At 28.6% G+C, this 22,403-nt stretch overlaps 3 protein-coding genes across 3 annotated transcripts; 2 read left to right on the top strand and 1 right to left on the bottom strand.

Annotated features, from left to right (window-relative positions):
- Positions 1–6: 6 nt before the first annotated feature.
- On the top strand, positions 7–4,511 carry LOC145833156 (malonyl-CoA-acyl carrier protein transacylase, mitochondrial-like). The gene is made up of 2 exons (XM_082940356.1): positions 7–411; positions 3,627–4,511. The coding sequence occupies exons 1-2, from the start codon at positions 7–9 to the stop codon at positions 4,362–4,364; spliced, it is 1,143 nt and encodes a 380-aa protein (XP_082796482.1). The 3' UTR covers positions 4,365–4,511.
- A 6,646-nt stretch (positions 4,512–11,157) lies between these two features.
- LOC145833155 (sperm motility kinase Y-like) lies at positions 11,158–12,000 on the top strand. Its single transcript, XM_082940355.1, has one exon. The coding sequence runs from the start codon at positions 11,158–11,160 to the stop codon at positions 11,998–12,000; it is 843 nt and encodes a 280-aa protein (XP_082796481.1).
- A 3,961-nt stretch (positions 12,001–15,961) lies between these two features.
- On the bottom strand, positions 15,962–21,059 carry LOC145834599 (uncharacterized). Its single transcript, XM_082942070.1, has 7 exons — positions 20,959–21,059; positions 20,573–20,733; positions 19,284–19,400; positions 18,711–18,870; positions 18,092–18,184; positions 17,305–17,469; positions 15,962–16,771 (listed from the first exon to the last, which is right to left on the bottom strand). Exons 1-7 carry the CDS (start codon positions 21,020–21,022, stop codon positions 16,551–16,553), a joined length of 981 nt encoding a protein of 326 aa, XP_082798196.1. The 5' UTR covers positions 21,023–21,059; the 3' UTR covers positions 15,962–16,550.
- Positions 21,060–22,403: the final 1,344 nt, after the last annotated feature.

Raw genomic sequence — 22,403 nt, 5'->3', positions numbered from 1 at the left:
GACATAATGATAAACTGTTCTTTAAAATTAAAACTTCTATCAAGGAGTTTGTTTACAAACTTAAAAAGGTTTAGTTCTACCAAAGACAACCTTCCACCAGCACAAAAAATCAGTCAGTTGCTGGATGAAGCGTTTGTAGCTGAAAACAACCAACAAATACAACACCAGAAGCCTGAGCCCGAAAATGAAAACATAATACTCTTTCCCGGCCAGGGCTCCCTCAAAGTGGGAATGGTCAGGGACTTGCTGAAGTACAAAAATGTGCCTGAAATGTTTGATGCCGCCTCACAAATTTTTGGTGCTGACATTTTGAAGTATTGCCAGAATGGGCCCCAATCTGAGCTTCAGAACACTTATATCAACCAGCCTGCTGTTTTTCTCGCTTCCCTTGCTGGAATTGAAAGAGTTCAGGTAAATATTTTTCCCTTAATACTATATTATGATATACTATGTAATAACTTTAATGTGGTAATAATAGTTATTAACATAGTTAATTGCAAGTATCGATGTTTATAACTAAGCACAGTTATTTTTATCATGTTTTTATTTAACCTGCTATGATATAAAAATTTAGAGTTTCTTTATTTTTGTTTTATTTTTCTTTTGAGTTTTTGCAATTAAAGAAAGATGTTAGAAAACTTGTATTTTGAACTTTTTTTTTTATTGTTAGAAAATGTTTGCTTTCTACTATTAAACTTTAAATAACGAACAAGATGTTTTTTTAATTTTAGCTTAGATTATAAATATGAACACTTTGGATAACAAAATTATTTGAAATATGAGTTATAACGTACAATTAATACATAATTACCATAAGAGTATTTTTATCAATCTGAAACTTTTTGATCACATTTTTATAGTTAAAGTTTCTTTAACTTCAATTTTTCTTCAAATTTAACAAAAGTTAAAGTTATAGGTTAACATAGCTGTTTTATATAAAACTTCATTTAGATTTTGTGTCTTATTAAGTAGTTTATACCCAAGGGCATAGTGCAAGCATCTTAAAAGTCTATAGTCAGGATTGTCCACACCCAGGTGACTCAGGATAAATCAGACTAGTTTAAATTTTTTGAACAAATTAAGCTAGCTCAGGCTAGTTTGATTTTTTAAAACATTTATGCTAAATCTCAGACTAGTTTTAACTTTTACTCTTTCTTATAAACTGTTTTTATATAATCTTTGTGTCACTTTGGTTTTTAATTGACATATTTTGTCAGTTTATGGCTAATTTATAATATTCTTTTTATTTTTTCTCATAAACTCAGGCAAGTTTTTTTGTCACTTAAGATGGCTTTTTTGACTCAAAAAGTTGCAACCCTGAGCAATACCTTTAGTTTTTGTTTTAAGTTTTGTTTGATAATAGTTATGTACTTAGTTTTATGAATTTTTATCTTATAAAAACGCTGAAGAAGGTTAATGTCAAATTAGTAACTTTTTATTATTAAATACTAACATGCCATATTTAGAGTTTACCCTGTGCAATTAGAAAACTAATTTAATTGTTAGTAAAAATTCGTTTTAAGCTAATTATAAACAATATTTAAAGAAATTTAAAATAGGTTGTACTCAGCGTTTCCACTTTCCTGGATTTTTCGAGTAATTACACTTATATGAAAATTCACCGAACTTTCCTTGATGTAATTAAAAAGTGTTAAGTTGTACGATTTATTTTTCTAGTGCTGAACCAATTAAAAGTTACATAAACAATTTTTTATCTTAAAATTTATTTAATTTTTAATAAAGTTTACTAATATTAACTTGGCAGTTTATAGGCAATACATTTAGAGTTCTCTACAATTAATAGTGTACAACTTAGCTTTAGTGTTTAATATATTGTTAGGTTCATTAAAAGAGTTCATCTTTTATAAAAATTTCAATTTGATTAGAATTTTAAAATTAAAAAATAAACAAAACGTCTTAAATTTATTATTTATTTTTACTTTTTTTATAGCTTTTGTTCACATTATTACTTGAAAAAAACAATGAATGATTACATAAGTAATTTAGATGTAAAAGATAATAACATTTGATGATTATAAATACTTTAGAACTAAAAGTAGTTAAAGAATATTGTTTGAAAGCGATAAAATTTATTATGTAAAAAATCCAGGATTTTGTAAAAATATTCTAAAGTTTAATTTGGGTTTTAATATGGTCTTCTTAGACTTTGTTACAACTTATATATAGTGTATGTCTATTTTTATAATCTTAACCCAACTTAACTTTAGTTTTTAATGATAGATGGTTATAATTTCCTCTACCTTGTTTTTAGATAAATTTATTAATTATAGTTTTTGTAAAAGTTAATGAGAACTTCATTATAATAAACACAAAATCTTATTTTTCCCAGTTTAAAACTTAAAGTTACAGAGTAACAGATATAACAATTCGAGCCTAATTATATCATAGAAAATTATGCTTTTTGCATAATTTCAAATACAGAACTAGAAATAGTTAAGTCCCAAGTTTTTACTACTAACTACTTTCTTGTAGCTCACAAAAAATAATGTCAAAGCTTTTATAATGGTATTTAAGAATCAGGATTGCCACACACTAAGGCTAGTTTTTATCAATTTTAAATATTTTATTTCGTCATAAAAACTGCGTTTTTTGTCGAGATGTTAAGTTCTTTTGGTATTGCTACATTATTTTAGTTTAATTTAGCTAATCAATTAAATTTATTGTTAATACTATTTTTTTAAATGTTATCAAAAACACATGGCTAGTTTTTGGTCTCTTAGTCTCGCTTTTATACATAAAAGAGTATTGGCAATCCTGAAACTAACTTATATTTTTTGTATAATTCATATAAAGTCTTATGTAAATTGTAAAATAAAACACTTTTATGAAAGTTGCGTTTTTATAAAGTCCTTTTGTTATTATTTTAGTATGATTAGGTATGTAAGCTTAAAGAACAGTAAGCTTTTTCAGAGTTTTGCTCATATATGTTTTTTTTCTTATGAATTCAGTCTAGTTTGTTTTGTCTCAATGAGTGGCAACCTTGATAGTGCTTTTGAGATTCTATAGTTAAAAAGTTGTAATTGGGGATAAAATCCAAAGTTTTCTCTTTAAAAATTACTATCGTTAGAATTAACTTAAAGCTATAACCTTTTTGTTGAATGTAAAAACCTCCATTTAAGTATTTAAATTTAGTACAATACCTACTATTATACAAACACTGTAGGTGCAAATAAATCCTTTTGAAGCTGCTTAAAAAACTCATTCTGGTTAATAGTTTTTCTTTTAATTCTAGAACTAGTTTAAATTATTATCAGTAAAACTAACACTTTTTGTTACTAGTAATACTGTGACTCAAGTTTTAGTATTCATTTGAATTTTTTAAGATTTATTTGTTTTAAATTTACCAGTTTTTAAGAATATATGCTAAAATCAATCTCTTCAATTGTAATAACTCAAAATAAGTTGACTAAAAAATTCCTAATGTTCAATTTCATTTATTAAAATTTTTACAGAAAAAATAATTGGTTTGATCTAAATAAATCGTAAAATTTATTTATAAACTTATTTTTAAGCACTTAATCTTTTTAACTTTAATCTTATTTTTAACCTAAATTTTTACTTGAGTTTTAAAAGTGTTTATGTTAAAAAATTCAAAAAAAAAACAGCACGAGCGCCCAGACATCCTGGAAAACTGCACTGCTGTGGCCGGTTTCAGCATAGGGGAATTCGCCGCGTTGGTCTTCAGCGGCTCCCTGGAGTTCGAGGACGCTTTGGAGCTGATCAAGGTGCGGGCGAGGGCGATGCAGCAGTGCTGCGTGAAGCATACCAGCCAGATGGTCACTTGTGTGGGCAAGTCGAGCACAAAGTTCAAGAACGCCTGCTCCCTTGCCAGGGACTACTGCCACGAGCAGGGCATGGAGGACCCGTGTTGCCAGGTGACCGCCCACCTGGCCCCTAATTTAGTGACCATCGGGGGGCACCCGCAAGCCATCGACTACCTGGTGTCGAACAAGGCGGAGCTGAACATCAGGAAGGTGATGCGGATGCCGGTGCAGGGAGCCTTCCACACCCGGCTGATGCACGAGGCGAAAGTGGAGGTGCGGAAGGCGGTGAGGCACTTCGAGGTGAACAAGCCGCTGGTGGGGGTGTACAGCAACGTGACTGGCGGCAGGTACAAGTCCGCACAGGAAATCAGGGAGAAGCTGCCTGATCAGGTGGTGAAGCCGGTGATGTGGGAGACGATCGTGTCGAAGATGGCGGGGAGGCCGCGGGAGGCGGAGATGCCGGCGTTCTACGAGGTCGGGCCGGGAGGGCAGCTGGGAACGCTGCTGAGGATGTGCAACGGGAGGGCGCACAAGAACTACACTCACGCTGATAATATTAAGACTGGCATCAGTTTTTGATGAATAGTTTTGGTTTCAGTGTTTAAATTACTGTTTTGAATTTATAGTGTTTAAAATGAACAGAGTGGTGTAAAAAACTTTTTTAGTACAAAAATAAAAGTGCATCATGAAAGGTTTTTAGTTTTGGTTTGTATAGTAAAATATTTTAGGCAAAAATGTAGGCATTAATAATATTTTTGATGTTATTTGTATTAACCAAGAATGTTTAGTATTTTTGTTTAACATTTGATAGCTTTTAGCTTAAGTTAATTTTGCCTCATAAAAAAGTATATACTTTAATGTTTAAAGAAAAAAAATACTATTGTATTTAATTGGTAAGTTGATGTTTTTACTGTATATTGAACTTAAGGTTGTTTATAGTAATTTTAATAAGTTACAATTAATATTTTAAAATTTTTATACTTTTTTTTTCATTTCAAATACAAAAATACTATAATTTTTAAAATAATGAGATTAATGTTTTTTTCCTCACGACATCACTAAAATTAGTAAATGTTATATTTAAAGTGTAGTGTATAAGTATAATATTTTAACATTATTTCTTTAACCGCAGTTACTCTAATTTTTGATTAATATTGTAAACTATTTAAATAGTTAATTTTGATATTTTGGAAATTTATTTGTTTTTAATAGTTTTAATTATGTTTAAACTAGTATAGTTTTTTTTTTACATTTTATTTTATCAATTTTATTAGATTTCGATCGAAAATTTAACTGATACTTTTACAACTTAAAATTACAAGAAGTTTCATCTTTAGCCCAAAATTGAAAATTTTACAGATTTTAGATTTTTTAAACCAATTATAATTCACCTCTCACAATTTTCAAAAATGCAACCAACGCTGATTAGCCAGGACCTTTTGAGCGACGCGTGCCAGCAAGGCTACCAAATAATGCACTGGTCCAATGACCACAAGCTGACCGTGTCGGCCAGGGGCAAGATGTTTGTCATGGACACCTCTAAGTTGACAGACGACCCCAAGGTAACCCAGAAGCGGATGTTCCCATGCCGGCGGGTCGACCCCGATCTGGGGGCTTTCCGGAAGGAAGAGAAAGAGGTGGAGATCTGTGAGGAGGAGGAAGGTTTCCATGGAGACTACAAGTTCCGGCCCATCCACACGAACCATCAGACAAGGATGCAGCACGTGCCCTACACGCTCTATGACGTCACAGACACCAATTTGGAGAGCAGCCGCTTCCGCGACGCGCAGACCTGCCGGTGCTCGTCGACGGGGAGAGAGTTCATGTGGGCCATCAACGTGGACACAAGCCGGTGCTACCTGTGGCAGAAGCGCGTGGAAACTGGCAAGATGGTCGCCATGGCGAACGTCAGCGCCCGCGTGAGAAAGCTGTGGGAGGGCGAGGGAAAGTGGACGGAAAAGTTGCTGCCCAACCTGGTCGTCACCTGCATGCGCTGGTTGGACTTTTCCGTGTTCGGGAAGTTCCGTGAGGAGAAAAAGAGCGGCGTTTTCTGCGTGGGCACCCAGAGCGGTCACGTGATCATGTACGCGGTGACGGACGTCGGCGACCTGAAGCTGTACAGCGCCATCAAGTGCAAGCACAAGCGCGTCGCTTCAGTTTGTTTATTTGATTCGCGATTGAGGGAAAACCCCTCCGACCACGTGCACATAGCGGTGACTTTTTCAAACGGCGTGGTGAGCGTGTTCACCATCGAAGCGGAGACGGGATGCGTTGACGAGGACGCCTCGTTTGAAGCCTGGGACGACCAGGACCACCTGAAAGTGGTCGACCTGACGTGGACGAGACTGGACGGCAAGGACAGCAGCCTGATGGTGTTCGGCAAGGGAGGGTCGGTTGTGGTGCAGCGGGTGAACGGGAACGCGCTCGAGTGCCACATTGAGAACAAGCTGGCGGTGATGCACGTCACCCAGCTCAAGCTGCTCCATTTGCGTAATAGTGGTGATCACGTGAGCTTCAAAGTTCTCACTTCGAGCGACGACGGCAGGATTCTGGCCAACGAGTTCAGGATTGAGGAGAAAATCGAGCTGGTGTCGAGCCTGGAGCTTCTCCCCTCGCTCCCCGGCTACCCCGTCGACTGGCACCTGAACGGCTTCCAGGTTTCGCCCAACGGCGTTTTCATGGCTACCGTGATGTCGCAGCGGCCCACGGGCAACCACAACAACTCGATCGGGCACGACCCCAAGTCCTACTTGAGCGTGTACTTGCTGGACGGCCGGGAAGATTTGGTGGACAAACTGGTCGCGAGCGAAAGCGCCATGTGCGACTGCAGGGACTTGCTGTGCCAGATGAAGCTGCAGAGGCAGAGGTACCACGGCAGGGTGAAGAAGTATTACGAGAAGAAGAATTTCGACGATATGAAATTAAATGAATTGCAAAAAGCAGCGAACATGATCCAAGCAGTAGTCGGTTCGAAAGATGAAGACAGTTTGCTGCTGAGGCTGCTCAACAAGGCGAGAAGGCGGTTGATCACCGCGCGAGCTTTCTCCTTACTACAAAGCTTTAACGACAACATCAACCCGGACAAAGACGACCTGAAATACCTGAACTCGCTCAGGACAGTATTCAGCCTCCAGTCGAGGGAATTCACCAGGAGCGAGAAGAAACTTCACTCCTCGCTGAGCAAGATGAAGTTACAAGTGCAGCCGAGGTGCGAATTCACGGGTAGCACCTTCAGCTCGATGGTGGAAGGAAACCTGTTCAAGTTTGAAAATGTAGGTTTGTGGCCGAGCGTGTGCTGTTTGACCCTGCACCCCGTATACAGCCCCCCGTGCAGAACCTGCAAGCCGTGCATGACGTTTGCCACCATTTTCGACGAAGGACAGCTGCCCGGCAAGGTGGAAGTGAACTATAAATGCCCCGTCTGCTCCGGGTTCATGACGTAGTGTTTTTAAGACAATTTTAGAATATTTTTTTATTTTTAGTAATTTTTACCCTTTTCAATATTTGTAAGAATTTATTGTGTAGGATATACTCAAACTAGTTTTGTGCTTCGCTATTTGAAATTTGCTGCTTAAATAATTTTCACTTTTGTGCTTTTAAAGAATTACATTGAAGTTTTGTATAATATTTTTTATTTATTTATTATTTAAACATCTATTTAGTATAACTTTTGTTTAGTACAAGGACTGAAACTTTTTTTATTATCTATATCTAAGATTTTTCAATTACTCATTGCTCAATGCATAGAATAACAAGTTTATGCATAAACTATATATTTGATTATAGCATGAAATTATAAGTACAACATAAAATTAGTTACAAATAAATTTTAAATTAGTTGTTTAAAATTAGTTTTTTACTTTATCTTAAAAGATAAAGAATAATTATGTTGTAGTATATAAAAAATGTTTTTAATGCATTGCGATATAGAAAAATGTATACTACAATATTTTTTGACAAATTTTATTTTTGTTAAACTTTATTTATTTCGTATAAAATTTTGGAATACTGAATTCTAGTATTGTTTAAGATTCTATATAAAAAATGTATTTTATACGTTTGTTTAATCAAATTTTATAGTTTATGAAGATTGCACTTTTTATTTTTTCAAAAGTTTATTTGGCAAGCTAAGTTTTGCTCAAATAGCTAATCAGTGCTTAAGTTTCTTGTTCAAATAAAATGATTGTGCTTTTTATCCATCAAAACGTTTTGTAGGATAATTGTAGTCAATTATTAAACTTTGTATATTAATGTTTTATAAAGTTATCTGATATTTTGTAGTAATACTTGTGATTTTGAAACAAGTTTACTTATTTTTAGCGTTTAATTTTATGGTAATTAGCAACATTGATAAAGAGTCTTTGTTTATAGCTCCCATCACTAAATTATAAAACATAAGTAAACAGATTATAATTGAACAAGACATTATTAAAAAAAAAATTTTAACAATATACTTAAAAGGTTTTTTTCTCTGAAAACTTAAAATTTATTAAGCAATTTTTTTGTGTTATTTTAAAATATATACTTAAAAAACTTCAATTGTTTTTGAATTTTTATGACAAATTTAATCTAGTCTTCAAAATTACTATAAATCCATAAAAATAAATGTATTAAGGTGTATTTAAAACTTACTTAAATAAAAAACAACATTTAATATAGTTAATACAGTAAATGAACTATATATTAGTTTTATAAACTAAAAATAGATTTTAATAAAACTTGTTTTTAATAATAAATATTTTTTTAGTAATTTTAGTAATAATAATTTTATCTTACAATAAGTGATTTGTTAATCTTCAAAAAGACTAAGCATTACATATATTAAACAATAATAAACTTGTTTATATTTTATGCTCTTTATAGTAATATAAAAGGCAAGTTATTTAATGCATTGTGCTCTAACCAAGTTTAAGTTCTAAACTAAAGATCTTATATTAATCATGTATGATAATTAGGTAAAATCTAACAATACTTTGGCTATTACAAACATAGTTATTAAATATTCTTCATAAAAACCATAACTCTAACTGCTATCTTAAAAGATAAAAATAGTTTCTGAATCTAAAAACTTAATCTGAAATATTTCCTATTCACTTATACAATTTTTTATATAATTTTACGCAAATGTTTTTACATATTATTTGTAGGCCTGTACAAAATGAAATACTTAAAAATTATAAAAAGCATAAGTCTTTGATTAAGTTGTTTACCTTTTTTAACATGACATATGATAAAATTTTTAATGACAGTTTAAAGTTTTTTTCGTTTACAATACTTTATGCATTTAAAACAAATAGACATATTTGCGTAAGTATTTTAAATCGCAATTTCCTAATTTAATCTACTTATATTAAATATGGAAGAAAACTTTAGACAATTAAAATTGAGAGTTTTAATTCAAATAGTAGATAAAAATAACTAGAAATATTTATTTACTAATTGTTTGTTGCGTTGTTCTTAGAGGTAATAACTTTGTATATTAACTCAGTTACTAGACATGAGGTTAAAAATGCTTAAAGATAATTTAATATTCTCAGATGAGTATCGTGTAAAGATCTTCTAAGTAAACTTAATCAAAATTTATGTTTCTAAAAGTTATGTTTAAATCAAGTATTTTTGAGTAATATATATGAAACTAATTCTGTTTTTTTTGGCCAGAGTCCCGACATAAAAGTAAAATAATTAACCACTAAACATAAAAATTTGTTTTTTATGCATTGAAAATAAATAACTACTAGACTGTTTGTAAAAAATTCAGTTTTATAAAAAAAGGAGTTAGTTTAAATTAAACTATTTGCTTCGTTAAAGTCTTTAAATAAAAAATAAACGTTTATCTCTTTATTATTTTTTCTCTGAAAATCCAACTATTCTTATATTTATAAAAAACTTAAATCGCTATCAAAAAATGAAAAAATACAAATAATTTATGGTAAACAGGTAAACAAGCACTAGAAAAGTTTAAATTTAAAAAAAATAAACAAAGACAAAATGTTATCATTTTTAATTTTTGTAACATAATATCTACACAGTATTAAGATTTAAGTTTGAAATTAAAACCCTCATTGTTTATTCTCAGCAACATTTAGAACCCGAAAAAGTTGTAAATTTTATCAAAGTTTAAATCACAACAACTTATTTTTTTTTTGTTTAAACTTTTTCACGAAAGTTCTAATATTTCATAAAAGTTTATAGTTAAACAATTCATTAAATGTTATAAAATAACAATCATAAACTTTTATGAGGCTAGGTAGTTCATGTGTAACAAATTATATACCATTTTTATAATAAGTTAGCTGACTACAGTAAATATTATCTAGTTTTTGAATAACATTTAATCTATTGCACTTACACACGATGTCCTATACTAAAAAAATTCTTACTGATAAAACTTTGTTAGCTTGCACATTTCAACTCTAAAAATGTTTAAATTACATTGCTTTTTTTATTTGATTTGTTTAAAGATAAATTTAAAAACATCGCCTGGACAAGACGTTAAAAGGTACCCAAGTGGTGTACAACTCGATAAACGAAAGGTTCTTCGTGCAGCAGGTCCTAGGACCAAATATTTTGAATGTTTTTTAGGTCGTTCAAAAAAAAAACATATTTAAAAGGTGTTAAGTAAAACATAACAGTTTGATTTCTCTACTATAAATATGCTGACAAATATTTAGTTTGACAAAGCTAACCATTATGTAAGCGAGATTATTAATAACAAAAAGAAAGTCTCAATAAATTAATGAACTTTTCATTTAAAAACTTGCATCTTAAAAGGTTTTGTAGTTAAAATTTTTCAAATAAAGTACTATCGTTTAGTCTATGTCTTATACTCGTATCTGATTTTTATCAATTACAAAAACTTACTTGAAGTAAGTTTTACAAAATATTCACAGATTATGGAAAAATTTCTACAGGTTTAGTCAAAATAAATTTCTTTTAAGTTTTAAAAAATTAAACACATAAAAGTGTGAACTAGTTGCATTTTAAAATTTTTTGCTTTTGCTTAGGTGCTTTTAAATAAAATATTTTAAGAACTTGTTTTGAAAGCAAGGTAATTAAAAAATTTCTAAAAAGTGCTTAAATAACCATTTAAATTACGTTTCTTTACATTTATAAATTTTAAAATAAAATAAACTCACTAAAGTTTTTAATGGAAAGTAATAATTACTATTCGTCTTTTTGTATCTTTATGTTACAGTAACATCTCTATACATAGATGACTAAAACCAATTATTAAGTAAATAAATTATAAGTAACAAAAATAGCTGTTTCTTTTTCAAATAGGCAAAAAACACTACAAGTTCAAAATCTCACACCAGCCATTTTTTAAAGTATGATTTTCATAGACAATAAAAAAACTAGTATTTAAAACAATATGGAAGCAAACCAAAAACAAGCAAAGAAGCTTTCTTCGAACGAGCAGAAAAGTGAGGCAACAAAAACAGACATGGACCAGTTAAAAAACAAATACAACGTTTTGAATTTGCTGGCTTCTGGAAGTTTCGCTGACGTTTACCTCGTCGCCTGCCGCCACGACAAAAACAAAAAGTTTGCAGCGAAAATTATCCACCAGAAGGCGCCAGGGAGGAACGTGGAAGCGGAAGTGCTGATGGAGTTCCGGCACAAAAACTTGGTCCGCGGCATTGAAGCTATCAACAGCAACATTTTCATAATGGAGCATTTGGTGGGGAAAACCCTACAACAATACTTGGAGGAAGAGGGAAAAATTGCGGAAATTGACGCCTCCGGCATCATGTACCGGGTGGCGTGCGGGCTCGGCTTCCTCCACGGTAACATGACGTCACACGGGGATCTGAAGCCGGACAACGTCATAATGTGCTCGTCAGGTGACGTCAAGCTGATTGACTTTGGTCTCTCGACGCGAGTGAATGGAGCGAGCGGATTGGTCGAGCCGCTAAGCCATGGAAACGTGGTATTCGCGGCGCCCGAGGTGGCCCGGATGCAAAAGTACGACCCGCTGAAGGCGGACATGTGGTCCTTCGGCGTGGTCCTGTACTTGGTGACCACGGGTAGAGCGTTGGAAAGTTCCTGCGAAAGTGAAATGTACTTTCCCTGCTACGTGTCTAATCTTCTCAAGACTTTCCTGAAGACTACTCTGCTTCGGTTAGAACCTTCAGAGAGGAAGTCGGTCGAAGATATTCTGAAAGAAAAGTGGCTGCAGAGAGGGAGGTTCTTCAAAGTTAAAAAGGTGTTTTAAAAGAATGACGTATAAAACGTAATGTTAAAAGAACCTTATTTAGTAAAAAAGGTACCTTTAACAAATACTTCTGTTAAAAAAGATAAAAACTGTAAAGTAGTTATAAAATACTACAAATATTTATAGTTATATAAGCATCACAATAAGCTATATCATTATGAGATGCTAAATAACCATATAGCAATCTAGTCTTTGTATTAGAGAAGAAAAAAACATTCAGTTTTTAAAACAAACTTGCACATTTTAATAAAATACACGCACATATCACTTTTACAACAGGATAACTACAAGAAAAAAAATCATAATGTAGAAGTAATGATTTCGTATTAAATGTAAAACGTAAAGAAATATACACAACTTTCGTTTATGAATTTCTAACAAAAAAATTTGATGCAAAAAACACAAATAACTATTTGGTGTGTATCTCGGTGGCAAAAAGATCCTTCTACACGCAATGTCTTTTGAAAAAAAATTTAGCATTGATTTCATTTTTATCGTGTTCAAAAAACTTACACTAGTTTTATATTTATATAAAATATTCAATGGTATTTAAGCAAAAAAGTTCTTAATATTTATCACTACTATATATGTTTTTAAAGCTTTTTAGCAACTTAATTTGTAAATTTGTGTTAAAATAGTAGTATAAATAACTAAAAAAAGTGTTTAAAAGAATAGTTCTGCTTAATTTATTAAATGAACCTTTACGACGTAAATTAAAATTAAGATTCTGAAAAACTTTATTAGTTTTAGTCTTATATACTGTCAGCATATGATATAGAAACTTTGTTTTATTAGCATACTTTTAAATTGTTTTTTATAAAAGTTTTATATATTACGTAGATTTTAAGATAGTTTGTAGAGTTATCTAATCGTTAAATCTTAACTTTTGTATGTTCTTTTATAAAAAGCTCTTTATGATAACTTAGTATAGCCTTAAGTATTTTTTCTATTAAAAAATTTGCAAAAAAAAATTTTTTAACGGTGTTTTAATTTAGTAAGTAAAACTATCTTTTAAATTATTTAGTGCATCAGTTTAATAAATTTTGTCTTAAACAACATTTGTAAGCTATTGAAATTTTTTATACTATATTGCTTATTAATTTAACAATCTTAATTTTTACAAAATTTAAACTAAGATAAGCCGATATTAACAAAAAAAATCCAAAAAAAAAAAAAACTAACTTCCCGCAGAGATGAAGTATAAAGTACTGAAAACTTATGTAAATTGTTTCTTAAACATAAAACTACAAGTTAGCCTTTACAGAGCATGGCCATTTTCTACGATATAGAAAACAAGTTTTATTAGTATTATGCTATTGATAATATTATAAAAGAATTCAAAGACTTTTTTGCACTTTTTAGATTAAAACTACTGTTAGTAAATTAAAAGTATGAAACTTTTTTCTATATTTTAGTTACAACTTTATATAGCGTATGTATGACTACTAATAACTTTAGTTTACTATAGGTTTGTTTAAAGCATAAAGCAGGGGCCCGCGGACAAATAGCGAAGAATAAAAATATGTAGCCCTTGAGGTACTTTTCAACTACAAACATACTTTTTCAACACAATTTATAACAATACTGTAAAGCTTACAATTTTACTCGTTACTAAATAGTTTGTTGTTGCTCTTGTATTGCTAATTTTATCATACTTTAAGGTTAATAATAAAAAATTGAGGACAAAATACAAAAAAAAACATCCTAAGGTTAAAATTATATTTAAAATAATTACTAGAACTTTTAAAACAAGTGCAGACTGCAGAAGACTTTTTTTCTATACAGTGGGTCCCGTAGACACTTATTCTAGAAATTTTGCCCCGAAACAATAATGGCAATACCTGGTCTAAAGTATTAAATTTTAATGATAAAGAAACAAAATTTTAAGGTTCAAATTCTTAGACTTATAGCTATATTTAGAACTGATGTGAACCGCAGAACAATCAATAACAACCCATGCGACATTATTTGACCTGCAGTTCAGATTAGAGCTAATTGTGATGACGGAAAAACCATAAGTGCCATAATTTATAGCTAGTTTTACTTGCGGTTATGTAAATTGCTTGCTAATTCACAAAAAAAAAAACTAGAAAATATGGCAACTATTTTTTTCCAAAAAACATATAGCTTTTACTGGTTATAGCCAATACTTTACTGTTAAATATTAAATATAAAATCTCTTTAGGTTATCACTTTTTTGCCATTTAGATATAAAATTAAAAGAAAATACAAAAGTAAGTTGTTTCCTTACCGCTAATGAAAACTCAGAAAACATTAAATTTAGTTATTAAACTTTTTGGTGTTTTCTTTTTTTTACATTAAATTAATTTTAAGTAATTTATTTTTATTCTTGTACGGTTCATAGGCTTTGAGTTAAAGGTATTTTCTTTTTTTTTATATCTAAAAAACAATACAAAGTAAACTTATATATACTTTTTAAAATAAACTTTTAGCTGAAAATAAACTTAATTGTATATAGATACAATCTTTTTAGTTTTGCTTAGTACTTATAACTTTTAATTGTTCAACATCAAATTTAGAATCTAAGCCAATTTATTATAGAACATGATTAATTAAATATAAAAAATAGCAGTACTGAATGCTATTAATTAAGATATTTTAGCTGCTACATCTTTTAAAAAATTGTTTTCTATTAGTAAATTAAATAAACATTTTCGTTATACAAGCTGTTTTTCTTTAATATCTACAAAATTAAAATTATTATTCTTTCATTGCATTTAGTTAGTCAGTGTAGATTTTTAATACAATTATTTAAACATTTATTCCCAACAAATACTTTTTTAACATAACCTTATTGTTTTAAACAAAACCCTAGAGAATTGATACAAAAAGGAAAGTTTTAAGATCAAAAAAGTTGTTTAAATAAAAAATAAGTAGTATTAATAATGATTGCAATTAATAAAAATAATTCTCAATCATTGTTATATGGTTTAATAAAAAAGTGGTTTAATTAACAGTTTTGAGAATAAGTTAAATTTAAACTAATTGAAAAGTTGTTGGAAATAAAAATAATAAAACGAGTGTTTATTTATAACACTGTAAACATTTTTTAAATGATTTTTTTTACAATAGGTACAAAGTATTAAAATACCTTAATTTCTCATTTAATATCATTTTATACTTAAAATTTATAACCAAGCAAAAACGTCTGTATATGTAGACCCTACAGTCTAAAAATAAATTCATTAGATTTCGTTTTTTTATCAGTCCTTAGTCGTTGTTTTAAAAAATATCTTCAAATATTAAACGTTTAATTGCTAATCTGCTTTAAACATTTTATGTTGCGTGAAAATGCTCTTTGAAGTAGAAATTTATAAGAAAAGTCTAACTTTCTTATTTTTCATTTCGTTGTTTAATAATTACCATTCTATTATGTTATGTCATATTAGTTAAACTGGCAAAAAAAAACTTTTATAAGTATTTATCATTAGTATTTGAAACTTTAATTTAGCTTCTTTGGTCGCTATTATTTTTTTTAGTAACAATATAAGCCGATATTAACAAACGAATAAGCCGGAAAACTAACAAAGCGTTTGAAAAAGTGATTATGGATTTACAGGTTTCCCGCTGCGAGAATGTAGCAAAAATAGTTTATATTAAGTAATATAATTTTAATCTGTCTATCGTGTTTTAAAAACGTTTGTGTTTTGAATTTAACAATTTCTATGTAGCAAAATTTGTTGTATAACAAGCAATATTTTTAGTTTAGTACAAATAAATTGATGAAAAAACTAATTAAGTAGTAAAAATAAATACTTGTTTCATAAGTTTTAGAAAATTAGATAGCCTTAAGCACAAAACAAACTAACAAAGAAATGGCTGTATATGATACTTAAAATAAACAAATTAGATATATTAAATTATTTAATTATTAAAAGATTTTTTTTTTCAATCGTCTAAACAAATATAGTTAGCATACTTATTAAAATTTTGAGCTAACTTTTTTTTAAATGTTTTATTGTGTAAATAAAATAAATCTCATCTAAATTTTTGCCAAGTTTATTAAATACATTTCATAATTTTAGTCGATAAAAGTTTTAAAATATTCTAAATTAAAGCACCTATCAATCGAATTTAAAGTAAAAATTTTTTTTATTCTAATCAGAAGTGTTTGTAAAGTATCTTAATTAGACTGCGTTGCCAATTTAAACACAATTAAGAATAAATTAGAAAACATATTTTAGAAACTAAGAAACTCTTTTCACTACTATAAACTTCATTAAATAAATTAAAAATTTTACAAATTCTAAATGTACGCTTTTAAAACACAAGACTAAATTCATTTTTCATTATAAGCTTTTAACTTTTACATTACTTACTTGCATTACTTACAAAAACAAACGTAAAAAAAAACGTCATTTTTCTAAGTCGAAAAAGTTTACATACGATCTAGAAACTATATAAAAGTTCTTAATTAAAAAAATGTGTTATAACAGTGCTGAACAAATTTATAAAACGCTCTAAAATTTTCTCTACACGTTTTCCTATACAACTCCTTTTTTGGCAGCTTACGCTTTGTCTTCAAATCTTCAAACAATTTCCTGATCACCAAAACGGTCGTTTTTGGCGTCTTTCTTAGGGGATTTCCCGACAGTGATCATCTGGGAGGCGAATGTTAATGTGAGGGCAAGTGAAGTGAGGATATGCATGACCGCGTTGTGGTTGAAGTGACGCGGCAGGGGGCATTTGTTTATGACGTCATTGTGGTTGTCGGAACACCCCCTTCTCCCCAACACGTACTGAACTGCACCTGAATTGTTTTAGTAAAATATTTTTTTGAAGAGTATAGATTTGATGAAGCCGTTTTAAGCGGTTGCTATTTTTGTGTGAGGTTGTTGATAGTCAGTAAATCAAATTTTGTTATTAATTTTAAGGTTTTTGTATACAAGCATTAAGATTATAAATAACTACCACTGTTTGTTAATATTTAACAAACAAAAAATTAAAATCTAAGTTAACCTCAACTGTTTAAGTTTAAAATCGAAGACTCTAATGACAAAAACAGCTTTTAGTTATGTGAATAAATGTTTCAACTTTAAAACTTAAGACAATGTTTAATTATTAGTGCATTATAGGAAATTAAAAAAAACTTCAAGCAAACAATCTTTTTAACAAACTAACTGATGATAAATAAATTTCAAGAATCACAATTTGACAAAAGACAAATGATCTTTATCTGGTTAAAAAACAGTACAATACTTTTTTATTTAATTACACATCCAGAATACTTCAAAATCTTTCCAGCTTTTATGAGTTCTAATTCAATTTAATAATAAATCTCACCAGCCAGTAGAAATATAATTGCGCCGAGCAAATGCAAAATGTGTTCGATTTTGTACGCTTCAACCACCGTACTGTTGTTGTGTATGTTCTGTTCCCTGCTGAACAAGAAAGTGCACACTTCCTTACCTATGTTCTTTGGGAGTTTTGAGCTCACTTTTTTAATATCTGTACATTAATAAATAATAATAACTACTTTTGTATTAATAGGTTGCAACACAAATTTACATGCAAAACGTTTAGCTTTGTAAGAAAATTACTATTTCAACAGTTTTTTTTTTCCGGTGTATAACTTATTTAGAAAATATAGCAAAAAACATTTTACTTTTTCATTATTTTTGAGTATTTCGTAGCAAGTCTTATCAAAAGTTGTATCTTACTAAATCAAACTGAATTCAAATCGAAATAAAATACTACTAAAGTACTCAAATAAACTTTAAAAAAATGGAATGTGTTTTGTTATAATTTTAAAATTAATATTTCATGATGCAATTATATTAAATTTTGCCACATGACTTATGAGCTTGTTAAAGTACATTTACGTGATTAAATTTTTAAACATTGAGGTTGGAAAGCACTGATATAAAACCACATTCCACATGAAATATTAGAGTACATTCATAAATCAAAGTTTTATAAAATATTTATATTGTACCTTTTTATATGACTTATAAAGGCTGGCTTGTTAAACTAAATTTACGTAAAAAAATCTAAAAAATGATGTTGGAATATAAGGTATAAGACCACTTTCCACGATATATGATGTAATAAATTGTGGCAACAAACAAACTTTCAGCTTTCAGGTCAGAGTGCGGTGGGGTGGAAAATGTGAAATACCTTCTCACCACGCAAAAGCCGATTGATAGTGTTTGTACTGAAGAAGCTGCAATAAACAAACCATTGGAAACTTTGTAAACAGTAAGGTATGATTTATTTGTTTATAAACTTTCGAATAAACTTTATCTGCACTTTTTGTCAACTTAAATAATTTTACTGAAAAATGGACAAAATTTCCATGAAAAAGAAATCGTGTAAAAGTTAAATTGTTAATTTTTAAACTTTACTTTGGTTAAACAAACAATAAAACGAAATAATGAAAGACATTAAATAGTAAAAACTTTTGTGGGGTTATAGAAATTGTGTTCAGTACTTTTTTAAATAACAGTATTAAATGTTTTTAAATTTGTACGTTACTAAAATAATAGATATTTAATTAGTTTTTACAAGTTTATGTAAACAAACATTTTTAATAAATAAATTAACCAGACTTGCTAACAAACATACGAGATATTTCTTTAGTTAAGTGAATAAAAAAGTTTGCTATTGTAAAACGTTTTAAGCTCTACAAGTTGTTCGCATGCAGAATTAACCTAGTAGTGCTTTTAATTTTTTTTTATAGTTTTATTTACCGGCATAAACAACAATAAAAGTGTTCATTAGGCTCCAAGGGTCTTCTTTATCCATTAGCATTAGAAAACAGTAGATGAAAAGCCCCACACAAGACAGTGTCAGAATCAAATAAAACAATTGAACAAATATTTTCTTCATTTGTATTCCTTCGTTGACCATCTGCAGAATATTTTGTTTAGTTGGTGTTTCAAAACTAATTTAGTATTGATTTTTATTGCAACTTTGGTTAGTGTTCAACTTGAGATAGTGTATTAACTTAAATATGTAATATAAGTTTAAATATATTTAGAAATAAGTTAAAGTTTTATAGTTTAAGTTTTAAACGCGTGAAATAGTTAGCAACTGCTTTATAAGTTAGATTAGTATAACTTTTTATCTAGTTGTTTTAATTAAGTTTAATATTGATTTGTTATACAACTAAAGTCGGTATACCAACGTTATGTAGCTTAGTTTTTCAAAATAAACTTTTACTTTTAAAGTTTTATAGTTGAATTTTTGGTGCGGATAATAATTATGCAATTATTTTATAATCTAGATGAGTTAAATTATCTATATTAATGTTTAAAACTGACAATTTGTTGGGCAAGCATGAGTTGTCCGAAGCACAAAAATGCACATAACGAACTTGCTATTCTCCACAAAACTAAAAGTTGCCAACCGTCATCATTGAATGAATTGTATGGTTCTATCTTAATATAAAAAATATGTTATGTTATTTCAAATGTACTAAACAGCTTGTTTTATTTATTGGCTATAAGAGGATTATTTATTTAACATTCCAAACAGCTCACGTGAAAAGTGATTAGAATCGTAAATGTATTTTAAGTATTTTGTAGAAATAGCAATTCCAAAAAAACTTTTGTGGTTTAAATGTAACTGATATAAACAAAAATGAAAACAGCAAATTATATATATTTTGAATATTTTGTAACTAAACAAATTTAATTTGTTTAAGGTGAACTTAATAAAATACTTTCATATATTTTCAATAGCTTAGCCTTTTCCTTTTTTACAAACTTTTTGTTTAGACTAATTTAAATTTTTTTTAACCAAATAAAACACAAATCGAAAGTTCAAAAAGTTATGTGTCAATCTAAATAGTAATTCATTTCTTACAGGACGTAGTTTGTATGTTATTTTTATCACTAATTTGGTACATTTCTCTTTAATTTCTTTTTTAACTCGGAATTTATAAAATAAATTGTTCAGTTTCAATAAAAATAGTAATAAAAACGTAATTGATTTTGTAAACTGTCACTTTTACCCTTTCTTGACAAAAAATTTTGTTTAAATAAGTCATAAAACAATAAGAAAATTTATATTTTCTCATAAATAGACTAGTTTAAATGACTATATTTGTTAAAGCTATTTATGTGAGTAACGTTTTTACTCTTTTAAAAAAATATTTGAAACTAATAATTTTTTAAAAATATATTTATGTAAAGAAACACACTTTTAATTAAGCTACAACTTTTTACTTACTAGCACTATTTTAATACACCCCTAATTAAATAAAGTAAATATAACAAAATATGTATAACTCTTTTATGTTACAATTCAAAGCTTATAGAAAATAATTAATGTAGTTTATTTTTCAAACAAAATTATTTACATAAGTCAGCAACCTGATTACCATAAGCTTAAGTTACAGTCTAAAATTTTTTAACTGTTAGTCTTTGAAGCAAACATCTGAATTAAATAACTCACATACGTCAGCTACTCTGATATGCCTTAAGCTTTAATAACAATCTAAAATATATTTAAAAACATTAAGTTTTTGAAACAAACATGTAAATTAAATAAAAAAAATAAATAAATTTACAAATAATAATGTAATAAATTAACAAATTAAAAAAAAAACTTTTTGCAAATATTGGTGAGTGAGTCCACCAGTCAGCGCAGAAATACTCACTGCTGATTGGATAATGACGACAGCAATCGTCGATTTGTCACGTGGTTTGTCACGTGATTGGATCAGCAAAACTGCTGCGTAAACAGCGCAAACAAAACTTTCAACATAATCTGTTGAATAAATAACATAAATAAATTCTTGATTGTGTTTGGTTATATATTAAAATACACATAATAAAACCCTAGTTGTGTTTATACATATAACTTTAATCATACAAAACTTTAAATTAAATTTATTTTGAAAATTGTAAAGTTATGATTTTTATTGCATGTGTTAGAAAATGTAAAAAAATTCATAGTATTATTTTTTTTATTTTCACAGAAAACTAAAAAAACCTGTAATGTAAGTTCCTGCCGATTCATCTATCCCTCGGTGGTATAGTAGTTTTCTGCCAGACATTTTTAATTTGTTTCTGTTTTAATTAAGTCTAAAAATTACTTTTCTATCAAACTAAAATAATAAACATCATATTTTTATACTTACAATACTTATACTAGATTCAGTTTACTTATACTTGTGGTACTAACTTTCTTAACTTAAAATATGATATCATAAACCAAAATTTAAAACTTTAAAACCAAACATTAATTTTTTTAAGTACTTTTAAAGGTATTAAAAATTAGAATATGTTAAACCGCTGTAAGAAGCTTCACAACTAGAAACTTGTTATAGTTTATATTACAAAAAAAATGGTATTAATTAAAAATTTTATAAAACTAAAAACGAAATCAATTTAATAAATTATATAACTTGAGGCTTTGTAAATTTTTGATGTCTATTTTAATTTTTGTTGTAAAATACATTTGTCAAAATTTTAAAGACTAAAAATATATGCAGACGTTTACAGTAAGTAGAATGTAGCACTAATAATTTTAGTTTATGAAACAAAAAGCTAATGCTTTAATTTTTGCTCAACCTATGAATAAATTTTAGAGTATGCAAAACAAAAAATCGTTTTATCAACTATTTTTTCAACATAACAACATTTGTTACTGACTGAAAAACAAACATTCTAAAAGGTTAAAAGGAACCAAATTAAGTTTGAAAACATCTAAATTAACCTATAAGGTTAAAATTAAATTAAGTCTACTAAAAACTGCTTAACCATTTTTTTTTTTTTTTGTAAAATGTTTTTAAAGCAATAAAAACCTCATTATATTGCATGTATAAAATAACAAATCATTTATTTTATTTCAATTTAAAATTAAAATTAAAAACTTTTTTAGTGTACTTTTATCATTTATCTTTTAAACTTAATTTAAAATAAATATATTTTATAATGAACTGTCAACAAAAGCATAAGATAATTAAAACTTTTTTGTTCGTTTGTACTTTAAATAAAAACATAATATACTTATATTTTGTACATAAAATACGATACATACATATGTAAATTAAACTTAAAAGTTATTTTTGTTTATTTTTGCTTACAACGAAATCATATCATACTTATGTTTTGTATACAAATATAAATGAAACTTTTAACTTTCTTTTTTTATAAACTTAAACAACAACATAATAACATAATAATACTTATGTTTGTATATAAATGAAGGCTTTTTTTCTTTTTTATCAAGACACGGTTCAATAAACAATGATTTTTTCCTTCCTTTTTCAAATATAAACTTAATTTTAATTATAATAAAGCTATTTGTTATCGAATTTAATTAGCTTACAACTGTTTACAACCACTTGTTAACCAAAACTATATATTTTAATATTTTCGGCTTATTTTTTAAATTGGTGCTTATATGTAAATGTTTTTTTTTTGTTTTCATAT

The sequence above is a fragment of the Thalia democratica genome, chromosome 4 (genome assembly GCF_965202585.1).
Source record: "Thalia democratica chromosome 4, ktThaDemo2.hap1.1, whole genome shotgun sequence".
Lineage (NCBI taxonomy): Eukaryota > Metazoa > Chordata > Thaliacea > Salpida > Salpidae > Thalia > Thalia democratica.
The sequence above is the reverse complement of the archived record's forward strand: the minus strand, read 5'-3'. Positions and strand labels throughout refer to the sequence as shown.